General features: G+C 35.7%; 1 protein-coding gene across 4 annotated transcripts in view; it reads left to right on the top strand.

The window, feature by feature from the left end:
- The window catches only part of nedd4l (NEDD4 like E3 ubiquitin protein ligase), a 106042-nt gene that overhangs the window by 26284 nt on the left and 55895 nt on the right, over positions 1 to 23863 (top strand). For 3 of the 4 annotated variants that reach the window (XM_006627135.3, XM_015339808.2, XM_069187003.1), the window contains exons 2-4: positions 3687 to 3760; positions 14474 to 14555; positions 18528 to 18566. In XM_006627135.3, the coding sequence (XP_006627198.2) occupies positions 3687 to 3760; positions 14474 to 14555; positions 18528 to 18566 (195 nt within the window). Of the gene's footprint in view, positions 1 to 1931; positions 2023 to 3686; positions 3761 to 14473; positions 14556 to 18527; positions 18567 to 23863 lie in introns of those variants that run through there. The other variant, XM_069187004.1, reaches the window with a different exon arrangement.

Raw genomic sequence — 23863 nt, 5'->3', positions numbered from 1 at the left:
TCCACGCACTTAACCTTTTGCTGCAATGCCCCAAATTGTAACAATCTTTACATTTTAAAAGTATTGGCTAATATGTTGGGATTTTTTTTTCCAGTAGACTAGATCTTATTTCTGTTAAACATTTTTTAAACCTTATTTTTCTATTGTGTAGTCTTCATTAGTCAGAAAATATTATTTACAGATCTTTCGTCAAGACTAAGGCCTTTAGCTGAAGAAAAGTTAACCTTTATTAGATGCTTCATTTACTTCACATCTTGTAAGCTGACATTTCTACCCCAATAGGATTCTTACATATTTGCTTTACACTGCATTAAAGAAAAAAAAGGATTATTCAAGGAAACACATGTACTGTACGTTCAATCAGACACCCGCTCATCCATTTTCTAACTGCTTCTTCCAGAGCCAGAACTCCGCAAGCAAGGTGTACAAGGCTCAGTCAGACATATTTAATCCATTTACTGGCTTACTTTGTTCAATGATGTTCTCTTTTAGCATTTTGGTGATATTACTTACTCTTCAGTAACATACAGTATCACCATAAAATATGTAACAGGATTAAAAAGTAAAAAGAAAATAATATTGGAGCCAGTCACATTCTTTTATAGTTTATATAGTTCTTCCGATTATAGTTCTTGAATGATTGAAACAATAGGGAAATTTAAGCAAGGAAGCATATTTTTGATCATGTATCGTAGATTGAAATTGATAGCAAGTCTGCTTAGCCTCTTAACATTTGGAAAGTATTACAGTTCAACATTAAATGAAGAACTACTGTGTGTTGGCAAAATGATGCTGGTATATTTTTAAAGAATGTGGAATATATTTGGATATAAGAAAATGTTATTGGGTTCCTTAAAATGCAAGGAAACTTTCAACTCATATAAATATGAGCCCATCATTCTAAACAAATAGCCTAAGAGAGTAAAATCTAAATTTGATATGTCATGCATAAGCTCCTCCTTGTGGACAGGCAACTTTGTTTTTGTATGAGCTTTTCCCAGTTGCTTTTATTTGTTTTTGTTTGTTCCAAAGTTCATTGTTTAATCTCTCCAAGGTACTGCTAAAGATTATTCAAGGCAATTAAATAAAATAATTTTTAACCTGGATGTTTGTTTTTGCTATGCTTTAAAAAAAGATAAACCATGGAGTGGTGCTATAGTGCTTGGGGTTGTTGCTGTCTTAAGTTAATTTTTGAAGCTGTCATTACTGCTGAATTGTCATTACAGCAATGGACCAAGTACTTTGGTGTGTAACAGGAACAGTGTCACCTGGCTCATCATTGATTGGTTAAAGTAAATAAGCTATCAAACAATTTTGGAAAAATAGTTTTGCTAATACAACCTCACATTCTAAAAAAGTTTAGGTTTCTTCATCTCCCCATTTAAATATTAATTCAGGTTGTATTTTCCAATATAAGTACACTATTTCATTACTTTCTAAGAAGGAAATTCAGTGTGCGGATTAATACAAGTTGTGTGTGAAAATGCTCTGTGAAGTTTCAGATTCACCAGTTTCAGTTTAAACTCAGTTCATCCTTCCTCATAATATGGAAGCTTGAAGCTCAGCAGTGATGGACAACAAACATTTTTAATTATATACTGTATGGAGCTGTGTTTCCTTATCCGCTCTCAATAGTTCTTGTGATTACTTTGCAAGTGATGTAAAAAACCCTCTTTTCCCCAAAGAAAACCTTATTAATTAATATTAATCTCAATTATACTTTAACTGTTGTTCTGACCCAGGAAATGGGACTGCTGTGTCAAATTTGAGAATGTCTCCTGAAATAGACCTGTATTTCTACTATGAGAATCATGTTTAAGAAACATTTGCTTTTAACCAATCAGGAAGGGCTCTTTGAGCCAGTAGGATGTACAGTAGGTGCAGACCTGACTAGGGGTGCCTGTACAGCTTCTAGATATGACATTGGTGAAGCCAGCAACACAAGCTTATCACATACTACATAAACAGGACTTTGCATGACATGAATGGGATAGGAAGAGGGACCAGGAGTCCTCAAGTATGGTAAGTTAAATTCAGTTTAGATGCCAGTGAATAACATGAATTGTGCTGCTACTATGCCTGTGGAGCTTTCCTCAAGTAGCCTCCGGTTTGAGCACGCATCTCAATCATGTGTTGATTACCAATCCAATCCTTCAGTGGATGTTTTTTTTGTTGATGCTGATGTAATATTTTTTATTTGCATACCATTTGTTTAAACTTGAAAAGCACAGAATACAATGGCCCAAGGTGTGCAAATGTAATCTAAAAAAGTTGAGAGGAAGGAGGAAATAACTTTATATTATTACATTTTTATTGTAGCAACTCAGTCATCAAATTTTATGTCTTCATAATACTCTCAAAATAATAGTACAACACCACTAGTATTACATAGTTTGTTGCATGTGCAGTCGCAATCTTTAGTTGGAAATACTTTCTTGCTAATTTTCAAGATGCGTAATACAGGAAATGACTCCCCTTGTATGCTGTTTGTTTTTGTTCTTGTTTGTTCATTTGTGTTCTTATTTCTTGTACAGCAGATATTATTTTGTTCTTAAACTTGTTACATTTGGTTCCTAACACCATAGCCACTGCAAATCTTGGTAGTTTCATGTAATCCAAGTTGCTTGTTTATACAGAAACACCATATACAGTAATTCAGGCAAAGACCTTTGTACATATATCTGCACATAGTTTGTACAGTAGCTACTTGTCAATTTTCAGAACATCTACTTGTAATAATTCTTGTGTCTGAGACACAACAAAAGCTGTAGTGATTGCACATCTAACATTTTCATGATCTAATCTTTAGCCCACTGCAGTGTGTCATGATCACGATTTTAATGCTTCTGGTGTTTTATTTGCTGTTTGAGATGACAAATCGCTGTTGGTTTCTCTCTTACTTGTTACTCCTGTCAAAAACAACTGTTTCTTGAAAGTGATTAAAACTTCACAGCAGAATCCAGTCCTTGCAAATGTTTCTGCTTGCATAGTAGTTTAATCTAGATTTAAATTAAATTAAGGATGTTCAGATTCTCAGATCCTGCTTGAGACAGTAAAAAAGTAAGCAGTTCAAAAACATTAGGTAAAGCTACAGTACCACCTTATCTCTGTGGGACAATTTAAATATTCACTACAAGCCTTTCATTTAGGTGCAGTTGTGTAATATTTCTTCTCATTCTTGCAGGTGACAAGTAAAGAAAATTTTTAAATAATTCTTCTTTTTTTTGTATTGTCTAATTTTAAATCTTGTTTTTCCAGTGTATTGCCCTATGTAAATGTTGTATCAATGTCAGGATTTTGCATGCAACTTGAATTTTTACAGTTTTTGGAAGCCAGGTCTGAGAAATCGATACACATCTGCTAAATTAATAACCTATAGTAGGTTGAAATTGATAGTTGTCAATGGAAGTCTTTTCTCATATTGGTGCAGTAACAAAAGTGTGGAGTTTGGGGTTTTAGAATTTTACCGAACTATACAAAATCCAACATACTGTATAAAACTAGAAAATATGCATGAGTAGAGTGGTCCAAATGAAGTACAAAACTTGTGTATTGTTTAAAAATGAATGAGAAATTATAGGAATTTGTTACTGTTTAAGTAAAAATAATGTACTTAAGCTCAATTTATATTATTTTTGATAGTAAATTAGAAATACGAATTAAATGCATTTTTTTGCTTATTTCAGGATGAATCCCGAATTCTCAGGGTCAGGGTTATTGCGGGCATTGATCTGGCAAAGAAAGACATCTTCGGAGCCAGGTATGTAGTGATTGTGCAATGGTGTTTGTTGGGGTCATTTGTGATTATAATTCTATTCACATATCATGATACATTTTCCATACATATACTGTATGCATATTGAGTTTGCACTCATCTGTATCCCAGCCATGATGATGACAGTACAATGTCTTGTCATGTCATTTGCCAAACCGCATTATACAGTACTGTACAGTGTCACGGGAAGCCGGAGCCTAACCGGCAAGCAATGAGTGCAAGGCAGGGTACACCCTGGACGGGGCCAGTTCATCGCAAGGCAAGGGCAAGCCAATCATACATAGGGGCAATTTAGAGGCCATAGTAAAGGTTGAGGGGGGGAATTTGGCACAGACACTAGGATAACTCCCTCCTCTTTTCGAGAAATGCCCGGGGATCTTTAATAACCACTGAGAGTCGGGACCTCGGTTTAACGTCTCATCCGAAAGACAGCATAGTATAGTGTCCCTGCTAATAATGTTATTGAATAAGTGGTATTATCTAAAGAATTTAGTTACTCAGTAAGATTGCTTGACAAACACTCTAGAATAATCAGTTCTGTTTCTGATTAACCAGTTTGATGTAACCAGGGCTTTATCACGTCAGATGACTCTTAATATAATACACTTTGAAACCAGACTGGCCCGATAATCTTAATTTGTTGGTCACCGTCTTCAAGATCAATTTAATAATTTGCACAGGGTGAGTCAGCTAAAGTAGACACTTAAGGAGCATTACTGTAATTGTCTCTAGTATACCAGAATAAGAAATTGGAAATTGGAATGGAGTGTCCAGAGAGAGTTTCATACTGTACAAGTTACATCCTAAAGAAAAGTGCTATAACTGTAGTGTTAATTATACTGCCTGCATTGTTGTATGTGGGAGGCATTTGTATTATCTTTTATTTTGAAACAAGTGACTACTTGTAACCGACTCACCCTGTGTGATACAATTGAGCTGTTGCAGCTACTGTACTGTATATATTAAATGAAAGCTTAAAAAGTTAAACGATCACCAATTATTTTTTTCTTCTGTGTAGCATACATCTTGCAGTGAATTCCTGATGATCACATGGCCACTGTCTGTGACAGTAAAGGTCTTATCCAGTGACCTGGCTAAAATCTACTTTATACAAGCAGTTTCAGTAACAGCTTCTGTAAATTTTACAAGTTTTCTGCCTGTTACGATTACATTGCCCTAATGTGGAGAAGATGTCATTCCTTGCATTCTACACTGGGCTCATCATATACTGAACTTGTATTCAAAGATCGTTTGTAAACAGAACTTTCTGTAGTATCATCTGCCTTACAAACCATCAGTCACCAGGTTTTTTTTCTCTTTTCCCCTCTGGTACCCATTTTTCTATTTTGTAGCTCTTCCACTGGATTGCCCTTAGTTGAAATAATCAGGTCTTTGTTGAGAGATGAATATTTCTATCTGGTACTCTCTTGAATACTGAACATTCTTGTTTGTCTGCTCACAGCATTACTTACCATTTCCTCTGAACACTTAGTGTGTAAACTAGAACAGAGATTTCACACATCGCATTGGCTTTCCATGGGCATACATACTGTACAGTAACTGTGACTTGCAGCATGAGGATGGGGACACCTATTCAAGGTCTGTGGAATCCCAAATTGAATGCTATCTTAGGCTGTCAGTCACGTTAATTCTCCATTATTACTCTGGGCATTGCTTCTCACTGCATCTGACCCTTATTTTTGATTGCTCCAGTATTCTTTTTCGGCCATTAAAGAGAGAAACTGTTACCTTCAAGGCAGCAGGGGACTTAAGGAGTTTCTTTTAATGTTAATAAATACATGTTTTATTGTGTGGATCTAACCAGAAACTCAGTGCATGGATAATATCAATTCCTAAATTTCAGGAACATTCACAACTGGCAGTTGCATCCCTTGTCAATTTTAGTTCTGCCTGTTCATTTGTGAGCCCTAAATTATTCTACACAAATCCTTTCATGCCTCATACTGTATATGAACAGCAAGCAGAAATGAGTGTTACATGGTAGTGTGTTCTACATACAGTAGCTAATATGCAGATATTACCAAATAGGTCTTTCAAGTTAATATTATTATTGACTAATGACACAGTTAGCCAGATACATTGCCTTTGTCTTAGCTTTGAGCTCAAACATGGAAATATTTGTGTTTTGTTTAGGTTCTGTATTATTACTTAAAACTGACATTTCAAATAACAGTTTCCAAACTTAGGTTCCTTTCAGTTGTCATGTTATCATTGTCCCTTTTCATTTATCAAATGTGTAAATGAATGCCTACTGGAGAACAGCTATCATGTCCTGCTTTCTTTGCAGCATGTACTGTACAGTATATGCAAGGATCTCTTTTCAAGGATCTAACAATGGTGCCCTAGTCTGCTTTCTCAATCTTCCTGCCTAGTTTTTCTTCTGTTTCAACAGGTTTATTTACTTGGCAGGGTGAAATGCACCTTAATTTCAAAGAGTCTTATAGACAATTGTCATACTTTCTTCATAAATTCATTTGATTTATGCACATAAAGGATAGTTAATACTTTGGTTAAAATAGAATTGTATTCAGAACTCTTACAGTATGTTGTACAGTATATGTTATGCAGGTAATACTGATAAATTCTGGAACCTGGCAGTATGAAATGTGGCAATACTGTGTCAGTGGTTATATCAGCAGTGTCTCTTTGTTTATTCCGTGCCTATAAAGTTATTAGTCTGTCAGAATTTAAATTCCTGGATTGCACTCTGAAAATAAACTGCAGATGCTATCTTGTAGGAAAACCAAATCCAGAAATAGTCCACTTCACTGCAGTAGCCTCTTTATATCTTTTCTATATCTGATTAATAAATTTTAATTTTTTTTTTTCTTGTTGCAGTTTAAGTGTTGTAGTATGGGCTACAGATTTGTATGGGCATAGAGTTGAGCATCATAAGCATTGAAATGATAATTCAGACCTTGTGAATTTAATATCTGACCAAGTGGGAACATGTACAGTAAATCCTAAGTACCAGTGGGCCCAGAATTGAGCCTTGGTGAACACCTGACTTAACAAATACAACTTCAGAACTAAAACAACCAAGAGAAATAGTGTCAGTGACTGTTAAGATAAGAATTGAACCCTTTAGGAGCCATGTCAGAAATTCCAAACAGTCTCAAGGTGGGACAGAAAAAATTAATGATTAAGAGTATCAAAAGTCCTGTGTAACTGTCTGAATCCAGACTGGAAAGGTTCCAAAAAGTTTGCAATGAGGTGAATTGTAAATTGTATTGTAACAGCATGTTCTTAAGTTTAATTACCTTGTTATTTTGAAAATGAAGAAAGAAGCAGAAGCCTTCTAGAATGTATCATACAGATACTCCTATGGGCAACTTCTAGTAACAACATAGTTCATTAAGTTTATGCTTTGAAAGTAATGTATACCAAACACAATCAGAAGAACACCGAATGGGGTAAAATAACCAGGGGAAGCACATACTGAAAACAAAAATCAGTTAAAACTACTTAACCATTAATCCTCTTGGAATTTACAAACCTGAGAAGCAGGTGGTTTTTCCAAGGGTGAGTCTGTTGTGGTAACAAAAGAGAGCTATCTTCCAACGTGATTTGTGAACATGATTTGTGGATGAAGTGCACCATAAACTACTAAAGTATACTGTATTTCAGAAAAAGTTAAATCTCCTGCATGCCAGAAAAAGAAAAGGCGTGTACGCTTCCTAGTAAAATTCCACAGGAAATGTTTCCTTTTATTATTTTAACTGTTTATGTCCACATCAGTAACAACAGTTGACTGTTAGGTGTAATTTAAATGTAGGATAGAAGTCAAGATAATTGTTGGTTGTAAACAAACCTACAGTACCTACTGTAAATAAGATGCACAGTAAACATGCACTACTGCTACCACTGTATTGTGAATTTTCTCTTGGTCTTTTTTATAAGCTGCTTTCTGTTAGCTGGATTTGACTGAATAGCTAATTGAAGAACCGAAGAATATACAGTACAGCATCACAACCAAGGAGCTATTGTTGTCCAGCCCTAATGTAGAAGGCTGCATTGCCGTTTAACTGTCTTTGGGAGCTGGTTAGTGGATTATATGATGTTCTTCTCCATCTGAACATGTTGTAAGGTCCTAATGTGAATAATGCTTTCCTGCCAAGATTCCTGTCAGCTGATGTGCAGTTTACCGTTTTCTTGTCCTGCCAAGAACATGCTAATTAAAGCAACATTGCCTGCTTTCTTTAACCACTGTTTATCTGCCATTTTTGCCCTGTCTCATGGGATTTAAAAGAGCTGATCTAAAGCTGTTTTGGGCCTGAAATAGTTATGTTTGACAGCATTACATTGAGAGCAACCTTGCATGGCTTAACACAAAATACTAATGCTCTTCATTTTCGGTTTTGATCCATACTGTGAGACTTTATTTTGAAGTATTATAAAATGAAAGCCTCCCTAACCATATTGAAGAATATGTGGACCTTCCCTCCACATATTTTAAAGCATATAATTTGCCACTGTGTTTTTCTAAGGCAACATGCAGTGTTTAAGTATTTTTTAAATAATTTGTTTCTTTAGGCTAACTCGATGCATCTACATTAAATATGCCCTGATTGCAGCAGTCCACCCAGCTGTGTGAATGGGGACCTGCCTTCGTTGGGGGGTAGACTCCACAATGGATCACGTCCCGTTCAGGGGGAGATTCATATGATCTCTGTTCACTTATCCTGGTTTCCATGGCAATAAGCCCTGGACCTTTGTGGCTTAAATATAGAGCTACTATACCTATGGTACCAGCCTGGGTGAAATTGGCTCATGGTGCAATAGTGACCCCTGTGGTTTGCAGGGTACCTAAAGTTTATAGTGTTGTTGGTGACATGTTGTATTTTTCATTTCTTAGTTCAATGCTAAGTGTTGTAGATGCTAATGGGGCTCCCTACCTGAAAAGAGATTAACTTATGCACGTTGACTTCATGCTTCATATGCTGCATAGGTGCGTGATAGGTCATCTTTGTCTTAATGGATTAAGTTAGTCATTTAACTAAAATGACTTATCTATAATTTACATAGAAAAGCACAGTATTGGTTAAGTTATGGAAAAGGGGTCTCTTTTTTGTTTGCTACCTTAAACACCGATATACCATGTTCTGGTATACTTGCTAAATGAATACAAGTTGTGTGCAAAGACAAAAGTGAACAGCTCTTTTTTTCTTCCTGGGTGATTGCATGTCTAATGGTGCCCAAGCTTGTTTATGTGGATTGTGGCCTTCAGGAAATTACTTACTGGAATTTGATGTTTTGGCAATACTTTTTTTGTATACCACAGTTAGAGTGGAGTAGTAAATTTATTTTAAACGTGATTTACTTAAATCAGAGAGAGAAGTACAGTATACATTTTTTTATATATGTTTGCTTTACATATGATATGTGAGGCAGGAAGCTGTTCCATATACAAGGCAATTTGATAAATATGCTGTTTTGAGGTCAGACTTTTAAAACAAGTAGGGTTAGTAGAGTAAGTACAGCATATGACCAACTTACCCATGTATGTGTGTTTGTAGAGTAAATAAAAGATTTGGAGGATACTACTGTACATGGAGATATCCAGTTTTTTTTAATTGTCTGAATTATAATCTGTTTTTTTTTTTGTTATACAGCAATATCTGAGACTGATTAATTAATTAGGCTTTTTATTTTTCATTTACTTTTCTGGTATGAGGTCTTTGTCTCTTATTTGAGAAATTATTGATCGGGCTTCAAATCCCTAGCAGACTGCCGATACATGACATTTAATCAATATAGGGAATGTACTGTAGCATTCTAATGAAAAGAGTTTTGTTTTTCAAGTATTTTTAATGCAATTACTTTAAACGTTCTGTGGCTAAAGGTGGAGTTTAAGCATAAACTTAAGTTTAACATTTTTTCCATAAAGAATGTATAGATAAGGGGAGTGTTTCAGACAGTGAAGAATTCAAAAGCAAATCACTGGATAAGGCTTACCTTTGTGGTTGAAAGATGCTAATGAGTAAATTTTGTGGCAGGTGCAACACCTTATGTACTGTACATTGGACATAACGCAGAAGGGGGAAAGGCACAGATCCTCAGATACAGGCAGACTCTGAAACGGGTTGCAGGGACAGACTAAAGAAGAACCTAGGTGTTAAGTGTGGAACATGGAGTTAGAGACATCTGAGAGGGAAGATGAACTGTGGGATAGGTGCCTACTGTAGATACTCCAATTTTAAAAACTAGAAAAATTACTAGTGAGGGGAGGCCATTCGGCCATTCCGCAGGCCAGACAGCTCTTATCACATCTAGACTCTTCTTGAAGAAAATTTAGGTACTGTAGGTAACTTAGATCCCCTTTTCAGGCCATAAAGGCCCATGGGGGTAATGGGGGGGGTAAGGGCCACCATTTTTCTTGACAATCCAACACTGGAAGTGGAGGTGATGTGGTCAGCATCACACTACAGCCAGCCTAATACCCCCAGAAGGATTAACTCCTGGTACTCATTTGGAAAGCAGGCTAAGTGGACCTGGGAATTAGAGCAAGCTACATTGCTTGGCCCCTACCTGGGATTGAACCCAGGACCTTCCGGTCAGCAGTTAGACACCCTTAATATCTGAGCTACCACAGCTCAAAGAAAATCTAAACTACAGTAATATGGCTGGGTAGCTTGTTTCAATCACTCACAACCCTTAGAGTAAGAATAAAAGTACCTCCTGTTCTTAGTTCTAGATGCATGCCCCAGTAGTTTCTACATATGTCTCCATTGTAAAATTCAATGGGTTGACTTGTTTTGTATAAATCTATTCTTTTAGCCTGTCAGAGTAGGACATTCTTTCAAGCCCAGGAAAGTGTGGTCACACTTTTTTGGAATTCCAGAGAAGTAATATTTTTTTTTCTCTCGTAAAAACTAAAATTGTACAAAATGAGGTGTTACTAGAGCATTATAAACTTTTAACATAAATCAAGGGTTAAGGTCTACCCAATTAGTTATGTCTTCCCATTCGGTTTGTCCTTTTTGTTACAACATCTAACATTACACACTCTTTTTTGAATATATTATTGCTGTTGCTTGTTTGAAAAATCTGCCTTTTACAAATCATGAGATCCCTACAACAGATCGGCCAATGTAAAAAACATATCTATATTCATAGTGTGCTTTATTAAACTTTTAATCAAACACCAAACCTTAATGCCTCTTTGAGCACTACCTGTACTTACATGTACTTCTCTCTATGAAGAGCCGGTTAGTTAAGTTGCTTACTGGCATCAAAACCCCATAAAATCTTTCTTAAAACCAAAACTCAAACTCGTCTTTCCAAAACTCACTATGTCCTATATGTTCAAAGCTTCACAGTCAGTTGGTAGCTTTGTTTTTTTTTTATCTCTGGTGTAGCATATAACGAGATCTGGTGCCTTCTCCCAGACATCAGATATGGACCTACTTGTATAACTGTATATAGTACTGTAGATGGTTTTTAGCCATCACCTGACTAATTCACTTCCTCCAATTTCCTCATGTTACTCGGGGTAACAGTTATCAGGGGAATAAACTGTCCATCTGACACAACCACTATCTTGTCTGAGCCTGCCTTCCTTTTACAATTATGACAATATTTCCTGTGAGACATTGAGTTCTCACAGCTCATCTTGCTGTATTTCTGCATACAAGCCCAGTGTCCTCACCACCCATAAAAAGCCTCAGTGTTGTAACCGAGAGTCTAATTTCCCTTAGCAACGCCTGTTCCTTTGGTTTTCTCTCTAGAAAGCGATGCTGATGTAACAGTCATACCTAAGCCATTTCTTTCATTTTTGATTAAGCTTTTCTGAAGTGCACTTATTCTGTGTATGGGGCAATATGCTGCAAATATTAGTTGCACAAAATTAAATAATATAATTATTTCTGATTACCTACTTCCATATCTAGACCTACTGTATGAAATTTAATCTAAATTTCATTACATTCATGTACAGTATGATGTGTTTTGAGAAACAAAAGAAAACATACAGGACCATGTAAAACATACAACAGCATAAAGTAGTATTACAAGCATTAGAAATATTTTACATGGTTTATCAAGGGGTGTAATGGTTCAGAATGTTTTGAGGAAGTGATGAAAGGGTTTTTTTTCAAGACAAGTTGTGAGAGGACAAGATTGTGTGTTTTATTTTTTGAAGGTGTAAGATTTATGCTTAAGGAGTGAGAACAAAGTTTTTGGTAGGTGAGACTTTGTTTTGCAGAAGTAATGAAATGTGTCAGCTGGAAAGAGCTGTGCCTCCAGTAAGATAAGTGTTTATTTGTGCTGTTTTTCTTTAATTGTGTATACAGTAGGTAAGCAACAGTACATTGACATTTTTGTCACATTACATTTTGAAATGAGAATAATTTATAAACATATGACCAGAAATGACCTTAATCCAAAGCCCATTTAAAGAAGGAAAGGTGACTACAAAATATGTACAGTATAAATAAGACTACATATTTGAAACAGTTTGGATGTACAGTAGCCTGTTTCTGGCAAGATTGCTTTTGCAGTATGTTTTTGATGTCTTGTGAAAAACACTTTTTAGTACCCTAGATAAAGAATGTTTCCGTATTCAGTCAAGAAAGATAAAGTCCATTTATTTTCTGTATATAAACATTTAATTATAAGCATCAGGTTTCTTGGAGAGTTTAATTAGCAGTTTCTACTGCTTTTTGTTCATGGCCTGTATGCGCTTGCTGTGGGTTTGGAGACAATTTGCAGGACACCTTAAGAAAGGCTTCAAATGAGAAGAAACTATTTTACCTAATTTAAGCTTAGTTAATTGATAACTAACTAATTAATCCAAGACAACATTTCTCTGTTGATTCTGAAAAGGTCCTTTGGGCCAAGTTTGTCAGTACCTTTGAGGATTTTGAACATTTGATTCATGTCCATTAGTAGTCTTTTCAAATCAAAACTAAAACCATCCATGTCTTTTTTTTAAAATAGTGTAAAGAAATTGTATAATGTACTTCAAACAAATAAGGAGACCAGTACGTATACTGTAGTAAAAAGTGTACAAGGAGCTCTTTTTATAATTATTCCTTTTGAATGGTTTGAATCACATTGAAATACATTATGCATTATTAACATTAGTTACTGGTGAGGTTTTCTAATACAGATAAGAGTAGATCTCTTTATTGGTCATATACAATTTCTTGTATTAGGAATTTGTCTTTTCACATACCCCAGCTTGCTCTCCATGTGACACACAGGCACACAGACAGGGAGAGAGAAGCTTGGGGTCAGAGTGCAGGGTCAGCCATTCATACAGTGCCCCTTCAGCAGTTGGGGTTAAGATCCTTAGCCGCCCCAATATATAGGGCAACAATTTAAATTTAGAAATAATAGGTTTTAGGCAGAGTTACTATCATTTGAAGTGATATTCACCATGATTCTACTGTATATTACGATTAACAGTATGCTATCAGAGAGTTTAACAGAATTTTCTGCTCCTCCCTGCAAATAATAGTCTTCATTTATGCAGTGGCCTTTGGTGGTGAGATACAGTAAGTATACACAGCAATGGCAGAATCTCAGAAAATGTAACCTGCTGGTTATTTTCAGGAAATCTGAAAATATTACACCTTTGCTCTCTCCAGCAGTGTGTATGCCTATATTGTGGCAACCCATGCTTACACAGGGATTTTACAAGTATTGGCTATGGGATTCAGATAAGTTACTTTACAGCTACGTGCTACTCCCACCATGTTTTACGAAAGCAAAACATTCCCCAACATTAACGATCATGATGTCATGCTATGTTCTCATTTCCTGTCTTTCAAGCACCGTACTTTTGTTGTTCACACTTTGCACTTGTTGACTTTTTCAATGTACTTTGTATAATTATCTTCCTTCTGGAACAGAGTGTACAACCGGCCAGTGTAGAGCATTATTTAATTAAACTAAGAAAAGGAATAAGCTTAAACAAGTTTAGACATTTTGAATATCAGCTAACGATAACAAATTAAACTGAAACACAATAGGCCACAGATTAACTAGCAGTTTTCCATTGATAAGCATTTTTCCTTATATAGTAAATAATGTACAGATTGATTTGCAATTTTTTATCCTCCACCACACACAAAACATACTCTACCCCCCAAAAAAAATACATCCTGTTGATGAACCAGCCTGTAGCACTTGAATTAAAATCTGACTGGCAAAGATACCGTCAATTTAAAACCTGCTACTGTACAGTACATCATTTACTGCAAGAATCCTTCATTCTTTAGTTTTTTCCAAATATTACAATGGCCAGCCTGACCCAAAAGAAAATTAGCAAGATGCACTGTTTATCACTTCTTTTCTGTGCTTTAAGTTCTCTACTCTGAAGATAAAGGCAGTGTTTCAGAAATCAAAATGGTAACCCAAAGAAAAGGTCTTTTAGGACAGAGAAGAGAGACTGCAATCTCTGACTATACAAGAAATACTGTGAAGATCTCTGTCAATCCAGGCTGAATGTTACACAGAAAGAAATTTGTTTTCAATATATTGTGATGTCCTTTGCAGATCATCCACTCTCTGCAAGCAATATTGAATCACATTTTTGGTTTTAAAGCTCTTCGAAGACAACCATGCAAAGTGCTATGTAATGTCGATGCACGCTCTATATTGTGTGCATATACTGTACTGTACTTAAAATGACATGTGATATTGTCTAAACTTAATTTTCATCTTTTGTTTCAGTGATCCCTACGTGAAACTCTCTCTCTACGTAGCAGATGAAAACCGAGAACTTGCCTTAGTACAGACAAAAACAATTAAAAAGGTAAGTTAAGCTACGTTGTCTGAAATGGCTTGATTAATGGGAGCAATTGCCAAAAAGGTAAACTGTGCATCTACTGTACTGCAGCCAGAAAAATAAATTCATTCTGTTCATGTTAATCCAGCTAGTGGCTTTAAACTGTGTGTGTTTCTGTTTGTGAGCCACGGGTTTGTTATAGAAATGAACAGAGGCCTAACATTAAGCATTGTTTTGAAAACTTTATAGACTGTCAATTCTGCAGCTTCTGATGGGGGAAAATGCACATGCACTAGGGGGAGCTGTTGCACATAATATGTGCATAGTAGTTGTTTTGGCAGTCTTCAAAGTTTTACTTCGCTTCTTTCATTTATAGTCAGATGGGCAAACAGAAGATGGATACTAAGAGTGAACTACCTTAAGCAGTTACTGTTAAGTTTTTGTGTCCTTCATTATTAATTTGCTTTGAAAATACAAAAGCTTCCAATTTGGCTACAGCAGATAAATCACTACTGAGCTGTGAAAGATATGAAGATGTGAAGAGCTGTGCTTTTTCCGAGATGGAAATTAAAGAAAGTAGAACTCCACCAGCAAGCCTGTCAGAGTCATGAACTGAGTATTCCAATCCACCGCATCTCACAATAAAAGTGTAGGATTATATAGTGTAGTAGGCTTTGTGATATGAAGTATTCTCAGCTCCTTTAAGAGCTTTAATGTGATATATACTGTAGATATAAATAGATATGAGTATCTGACATATAACTAATTATGTGAAAAATGGAAATGAAGCATGGTGTTATGTAATATTAACTCTTACAAAAAAATATATGGAAAGATTTCACTTTTGATTGTAATTGCAAGCATTTATTGAGTCCTTCGCAGACTTGAGATCATAAACCTGTGAATGAGATTCAATACTGAGAATGGGTGAGCCCTGTCAAGTAATCTGTGCTGTTGATGTGCTTTGTTACAATGCCTAAATTGTGATGCTGGTCCCAAGGAGACCTGAGTGAAGTCCTGTGTTTGAAGAGTTTTAATTATCTGCTCTCCTCTGCATTTCCCCTTATGAGATAGAACTGGACTTAGCAGTTACTGGATATTCCAGCCCATTTTTTGCCCTTTTAAGCAGAACCAGCTATTTAAGTACGTTCCAATTTGTTAAGTTATATAACCAGTAAGCTCGGTCTAACAGATACCACGATTACAGTAGACTGCACACTGGTGAATCCACATAGCCACGTGTAGAAAGTGCATGGCCCTGAAAATCTTATGTCAAGTCTATATTGCTGACATGTATGTAAAACAGCAGTTGACGGAATTTGCTGCTGTTATAAATTCTTACTCCAGCTAGTATAATGCAGAATTGACTGGTCATATACAGCAGCCATTCTGTGCCTGCAGCCCCATTACACTGCACATCACAGTGAGTGAAGTGGGAAATGACTTCGCCAGTTGAATTAAGGAGGAATTTAAATAGGCTAGTTTGAGCAAGCCCATGGTGGAATTAAGCCAGGACACCAGGAATAACAGTTCCCTCCCCCACTCTTACAAACAGTGACCAGGCCCAGCTTTGCTTAGCCTCTTAGTTATGATTAAATCTATGTACAAAGTTAAAATGCCGCTAAAGATCAAACAAGACCATTATCCCTGGTTTCCTGTCAAGTTTAAAGATATTTAACTCTGTAGAATTCAGACAGTACATTGTTTTTGTTCATCCCTTCAATGGTTGGGAAAATCCTAGGAATGACAAGAATGTCTGATTTTTCTTTTAATTTTAATCCAGTCTTAGATTTGGTGAAAGGTCACAAAAAAGGTTGTGTGGTTACAACACATACAGCAATTCATTTTAATAAACATACTGTACAGGTGCATTGCTTATTGGCAACTGCTTTCAAGATGTTGGCATGCTGATATTGACCTTTGCTGTTGATCTGGATGCCTTGAAGCAATATCTGTGTCATCCAGCATTTATTTCAGCCTCCTGACTTGGACCAACCTCAGATTGTGCAGCTGCTGTGCTGAGTCATCTCGATTTACATTTATTTGAACTTCAGATGCAAAGGCTAGTGTCAAACGCCAACCAGTCATTTGATCATTTTTCCCTAAGTCACATTCAAATGATAGGTGAAAACTGTTTGGAAGATGTTACCTGATTAGGTTCTGACACAGTATTTATGAATCAAAATTATTCTGGTTAAAACCTGCTTAGATTTTAAAAAATGATTCTTAGGTTGCCTTCTTAGATGGCAGCATCTGGTACTGTTTCTGGAAATGAATGCAGCCTTAAAATCCTGGATAGATTTCAGACTATTATTATTTAACATTCTGTGCATGGGAAATTAAAATGCTGAAATGAAAGCTCATTTTCTGAAAACACTGTTTAATATTCCAATTTTAATCAACTACAAAATCATATAATTTCTTTGTTTTAATGGAAGTAAGAAGATATTATCAAGATAATGCTCACAGTCAGCACAATTGTGAGGTTACACTTGAGATACGGTGACAAAATAAGAAAATATTCAGTTCAACAATATACTGTTATAAAACTAGATATAACACCTCTCAGATTTAGGGCAATGAGTACCAGATAATAAGAGTCACAAATAGGACATAAAGGAATTTTAGCACTTAATTGTTCCAGCTGTTATTTTTGAAAGGCTTTGTAAAACTAGTACAAATTGTAAAAGGACATAACATATGTGTGTTTAAAATGTACAGTTAATGTGTTGTAAGTGTTATTAAACTACAGACAAACATCTTTCAAGAAACTTACTAAAGTCAAAAAGCCAGCAAGACCTTTTGTGACTCCTACAAATGCAGCACTTTTACTCTCCTTCAATTCTTGAGCATTTGCAGCTGTGTACCATTTGAAGTATTAGAGGTGGCACACCACATCCTATAATCATTTCCATGTGGCATTCAGTGTAATTGCAGACGTAATTAATGGTTTTCAGGAACATGACTGGTGATTTATTTTTAACATTTTCAAAAGTTTTAAAAATGGCAAATAACCTTGAGCTTTTTTTCTGTTTTGTATACTGTATGTATTTTAGGTAAAATATATTTCATAAACACTTGAGTCAAGAGGTTTGTAAATCTGAGGCTTAAAAAGGGCAATTCTCACTTATGTTTTACTGTTTTTCTTGCCCTTAGCTCATTTAATGAATTGAGCATGGCTCAGAAACTAAAATAGATGTAGTTGTTTGCAGCTGTTACAGCAAAGATGTTCATGTTTGGGACAGAAATACTGTCCTTCATCTGCAGGTGGTAATATTTTAGCCGTAAACTCTAAATAAAAAGATAGAGGGCTGACTAGTAGCTTTTATCTTCTACATTTGTAGAAGTGTTATACAAAACAAACATCAGCCAGTATTTGGTATTAGCTCTTAAAGCAATAAATAAACTAAAATATGTTTAAAAATTTTGTCACTGCTAATTTTTTATTTTTTTTATTTGATATTTTGAAACCAAATCTATTCATGGCTTAAGACCAGTTTTGCTTATGTTGAATGCATTTTTACACCTAAAAATGGGTCTTCCAGTTACGGTGCGTCTGAATTTCAGAAAATGAATCAATTTAGCCTCATGATGGACTGAACCTCCTAATTTGTATGGTGTAAATGGTCCTTTACTGATACATTTTAAAGTTATTTTTCTGATTTGTGTATTACTGTGTGAGTAGTGAGTCAAGAAAAGATAGACTTACTGATAACCAAGATTCTGAATGCAACTACAGTAGATCTCTATGCAGTTTAGCTCACAACGTTTCGGCTGTGAAGCCTTCTTCAGGTGTGAGCTCACACAGCCGAAATATTGCATTTTCTCTTTTCTCTTTTCAGCATGGAATAAACCTATTACTTGTTCCTTGGTATACAGTAATATGATTTATCAGCCATGTTTATTGGCAGCTGCAGAAAACAACTTCAATTAATAACAGATGTGTTGTTTTTTCTGATGTATAAAATGATGTTATTTCTTTTCTTCCTTCTCCTTCAGACACTGAATCCCAAATGGAATGAAGAATTCTATTTCAGAGTGAGTGATTTACTTGTCTTGCTGAATCCAGTGTTGAAGCAAACTTTTTTTATCAGATGGATGCAGTTTTAAGTGTTGAGTAAAACTGCTAGTTCTGGCAATTCTGTAGAGAAAAACATGTGAAAACTGCATAGCGACACTGAATAATTAATTCTGTTTTCATTTGCGTTATACAAATTGAGTGTAAATCCAGAAAATCTTTTTGGGCATTACAGGAAATGATTTTGTGTCACAGTATTGACCCTGTCCCTAGAGTAATTTTAATTGACTCAAGAGGTAAAATGTTATATAGACAGGATGATGTCTTGTAAATTTGTTACTAATCCATTTTCGGTCATATTTATACTTCTGATTCTTATATTGATTGACATGATACAAGAAAACAAATGCTGGAATTGCACCTTAACATTAGCAGAGGGAAATTATTTAAACAAGGCAAAGTTAGCCTTGAATTTAAACCACACAGTGCAGTTCTGTTTCACTGAGATAACACTGCAGCTTACCATAAAAAGGGTAAACTACAGATTGTTGTGCATTGGTCCAAAAATAATTTCTTGTTATTGGAATATTTTTCAACACCATTAAGCACTAGAGTAACAAAATGGCTAGCAGGAATATTACATTCCTCCTAGAGGGATGGCCTGCCCTTTTATTAATCTTTTTGTGAATGTGTGCTTGAGTCTCCAAGATGTATTAACTTGAATGTGAAAATAAGTATTCTTACCTGCTCCGTACATATAACACAGCAACAATAACTTTGAATTACAGTACATGGGCTTTTTGTAAACGTTTGCACTCATTTTGTTGCCAAACGCAATTGAAGATCAGCAGGATTTAAAAGAAGCTTTACATCAACAGAGCATGTCTGGCTTTGACAACAGATACTGTATCACTGCAACCCTGATTTGTAAAATCTTTCATAAAGATTTGGACAAATGCAGAAAAGCCCACCAGACGGATCTGCATACCAATGTAACAGTCATCTTTTGTGATACACAATATTCTGCCTTCATAATGTTTTATTTGGAATAGAAATATATCGCATTCTTCCTTCAGCATTAATCATGGAATGATTGTTGCCTGTTTTGTCTGTGTCTTATGGAGCACCAAGGTCACTGAGACAAATGCTGGGGGCTGGCCACAGCAGATTTTCAATATCAGTAGTCAAGAGCCACTTGGCAGAATTGCAAGTTGGAATTCCACACTTGCCGTCTTTAATTTTTTTAACCAGACATTTGATTACAGAAAATGGATGCAATATGTAACAAATGTATTTCTCACAGTGATGTACAGATTTGCAATGATGTGTGTTTTTCTTACCGTCATCGTGTCATGACAAAATCAGATGAGGCAGTGGTACATTCCAGTCAACCCCATAAAAATAAAACAATGACTGCAATGTAGCCTGTGCCATCTATATACAGTATACTAAATATACATAGAAATAGCACACCATAAAGAGGCACATTTTTATATACTGTAGGTAGTAAAACGACCAATCGACTAGATAAAAAGGCTTTATCCACACTTGTCCATAAACCAGGGATTTCTATCATAACAATTAGGCCACTCCTAACTATGGAGTCCGTCCGCTCTTTCTCTTTGTGTGTCTATTAGGTATTTCTGGTGTTGATCAACCATTTCTCTCTAAAACATTTTTATTGGACCTCAAATTTAGCTTTTGTCCTGTTTTAAAAGAACTTTGAACCTCATCTCAAAACAATTCCAGAAAATGCCAGTCTTTGATTGGTTTACCAGCTTGTTGGTTGCTTTTAGCTGGTTTGCAGCTCCAGTGAACTTGTAAAATACACTAGCCGAGGGATAAAGTCTATCTTACTTCCTCAGAATTGGATGGCAATGGAGAAATGTTACTCTACTATTGGCAGACATGAATGGGATTTATTATGAAGGGCTTTAAGTCAAAGCTTAAAGGATAGGGTGCAATAAGGCCCAGCAGCCTGCTGTCCAGAGCTTCTGGTTTTTGTTATTAATCAATAGACCACAAAAAAAAAAGCATAAAAGGGTTTTTTGACCATTTTCATTTCATGATGCATTTTAAAAGCAGCTTCTTGAACTTGCATATTATTATGCATTCAATTGAACCTTCCCCCTGACAGCTTCTACAAAAGTGACATATTTGCTTACATATTTGGTTTGTTTCACCTGTCAACTCCGTACTCACACCTCACCTGCAGCATGATGGTATGGGCCAGCAGAGAACACCTGACAGCATACCATAGTTTGCTACTTCTAATTTATCTACATTATCTTCAATTATTAGAATCTAAGAATGTAAAAAATAACTTTGTTTAGTAGTGGATTAAGACATTTTTCAGTTGTGTGCTGTATACCAGGGATTTAAAATCCTACTCCTAGGAGGGCTGGTGGCTACAGGTTACAGTTAAACTTCACTCATAACAGCCTCTTTATTGGTATAACTGGATCGGTTGAAGAGTTTCTTCTAGTTTTTCAGGTGCTTCTGCTTTAAAGAAACCTAAATTCTTGCAGACACACAAATATGTGCCATTATGTGTTGGTTTATATACAGTATACAGTACAGTATACACTATCTTAAACTTACACCGTGTATTGCAAGTATAGGTCTGAAACTATAATGAAAATGGTCTGTGATGGAGAAGTTTAGCTGGAAAATAAGCCCACGAAGAGAACAACTTTTAAATAGCTTTTGAATTATCTAGAAATAGTTTAAAAGACACATTGTGTGTGTGTTTTTATGAATTTCTATTTGTCCATCTCTTTAGATGTTTTTCTTTTCCCTGTGCTTTATTAATGTCCGAGCCACTGGTTAAGACCTTTTTCTGAGAGGTTGTTAGCAGTGGACAAAAAAATAACGACTGATTATGTCAGGATTCTCTTCCCTCTCATGCCCACAGTCTGACTGTGAAAATTGCAGTTCTACACTGTTATATTTCAAAGCTGTGTTTTTGGTGTGTTTTGCTATGGAAAGAGTCTCAACAGATAATGCTGATAATTGTATGTTTCAAGCTCCTCTTTATAATTTGGAAAGCAAGTAATTTTAAAACAGAGCATTGATTAAAACATTATAAGTGATTACAAGGACATACATATATATACAGTATATATTGGTTATATTCTTATAACTCAAGTTTCATTGCACAGAATGTGTGGAAATAAAGAATGAAGAGAACATCAGGAAAATTGGGTTATTCTTCTGGCGAAGCCTGTAAGATACTGTAGAAGCTGCTAAAAATAAATAAGCGATATTTATAGACTTTATTTATACGTATATAAATATACTGTACATAGTATCTGATAATTTAATGCAAATATCTTAATATCTAAATTTAGAATTATGGTGCTTAGCATCTTTTTATAATCATAAGTAGGGATGTGGGATACAGACAGTAAATAATACATCCAAGATTGAGCCAAACAGATTGATATTTTTTAGTAGTGTCAGCTTTTGTACAAGAGGGCTGACTTTGCTGCTTTGAAAGCAGTTCTTAAAAAGCTTATAAGAAGCTTGTAGAATAACATAGGCACATCTGAACAGTGGATAGAAATAATTTATATTACTCAAAGCAATATATATTGCTCATCGTTGGGTGTAGAGAATACTGACAGTGAACAAGAGTTGGACTGACCTGCTTTTGGAGTGTATGTAAGTGGGATAGACTCCAGAGCATCGGATTACACAGGGTGATTCAAAGATTCACAATGTACAGTTTGCATTGACATTGCACTAGGGCTCAGGTGGTTTGTATCTCTGAGGTAATTACTTGCTACTTTAGCTGTTTTACAAAAGTATTTTAAAGGAATGTGATTTTCTGTCCTCTTTTTCAATATTGAGGCAAAGTAATTTGATCCTTTGGCCCAATTGCTTATAAAATATTTGCGTTATTTTACAGTGTTTTTTTTATTTTCTGGTTACATTACAGCAACAGAAGCAGACTTTTTCCTGAAGGGACAAAAACGTAAAATCTGGTGAAAATGTTTTTTTTTTAGTGCTTTGTCTACCATGAAACTTAGTATCACATGCAAACATCAAAATGCTGTCAAACATATTTTGGTTGGATAGCAGTGGCTTCCTCTGGCAGAAGCTGACTACAACCAGAGATATCTCCAACAGGGCCTGGAGATGAATCTGGAATCAGCAGCCCAAGAGGAGTCACTAATGCCCTCCCAATATCAGCAGCTAATGTATGCAATACAGTACATGGAAAGAATCAGGCCTGCCTGAAAGGCTTCATGATATAGGGGCTCTTCAAAAGCAGATTCCGCACCTAGAAGAAGTAGTGCTCTAAAACCTCTTTTGATCGGGGCATGTTTCACTTTGACCATTTCTGTTGTGTAAAGAGCACTCTTGGTAATTAAACTTTGTGGGATGTTTTATAGGGCAGGGGGACCTCAAACTCACACCTGAATGTCACATCATTGATTGGAACTCCTGACTCCAATTACCCCCTTTTACACAAGTCATTATCCTAGAGGTTCACATTTATTTTTAGAGGTACACATACTTTTTTCCAGCATAGACAGCATGTTCAATATAGTCAAGGAAAAGTAAAGTTGTTTGTGTTATTTGTTTAATCAGGTAGGCATTATCTATTCATATGACTTATATGACTTACAGTAGCTCACATTGTATAAACACCTAATGGAGGAATACAAATGATTCCAAAGGGTTCACCCTCTGTTTGTTGATAGTAGGACCTCTGATAGTAGCAGAGAGAATGTGTTGGTTGACACTGCTTTCTTGTTAATTCTTTGAATTTATTATATTTGTACTGAATATTGTTTTTTATGGATCCATGGTCGACTTTGATATCACTAACGCAATTGCATAGGTTGGTTGCTTACATCACTAAGAGTGTGTTACAGATTTGGTCAGTGAAGTTCTTGTATTAGTGTAAAGTATGTCCTTGATACTTCTTCCCATTAAATATCTCTTTGAACTTTTAGTAGAGAGGTTTTCTTCTGGTGTCCATGTTAAGTTCTACTTTTCTCTTGCTTAGTTTGGCTTAATTATAATTTGCTCCTTTAATCAGCATTAATTTATTCCATCTCTGCGGGATCAGTTCTGTAGTGGGGCAGACGCTGCAGAGTTGGACTTCCATCACTCAGGTGCATGCTGCACGTCAGTGTTAGATAATGTTGGTCATACCCAGGTATATGTGATCCTCAGAAACTCTTCCAAATACCAGGAATAATATCCCTCACCCTTTGAAAGAGTGTGCCAGACAGGAATATATTTTCCACTAAATCGTCATCTTACACATTACATTAAAAAGACCTTTGGTGAGAAGAAATCAAGG

The sequence above is a fragment of the Lepisosteus oculatus genome, chromosome 3 (assembly GCF_040954835.1).
Source record: "Lepisosteus oculatus isolate fLepOcu1 chromosome 3, fLepOcu1.hap2, whole genome shotgun sequence".
Classification (NCBI taxonomy): domain Eukaryota; kingdom Metazoa; phylum Chordata; class Actinopteri; order Semionotiformes; family Lepisosteidae; genus Lepisosteus; species Lepisosteus oculatus.
This window is presented reverse-complemented; position numbering and strand designations above follow the sequence as displayed.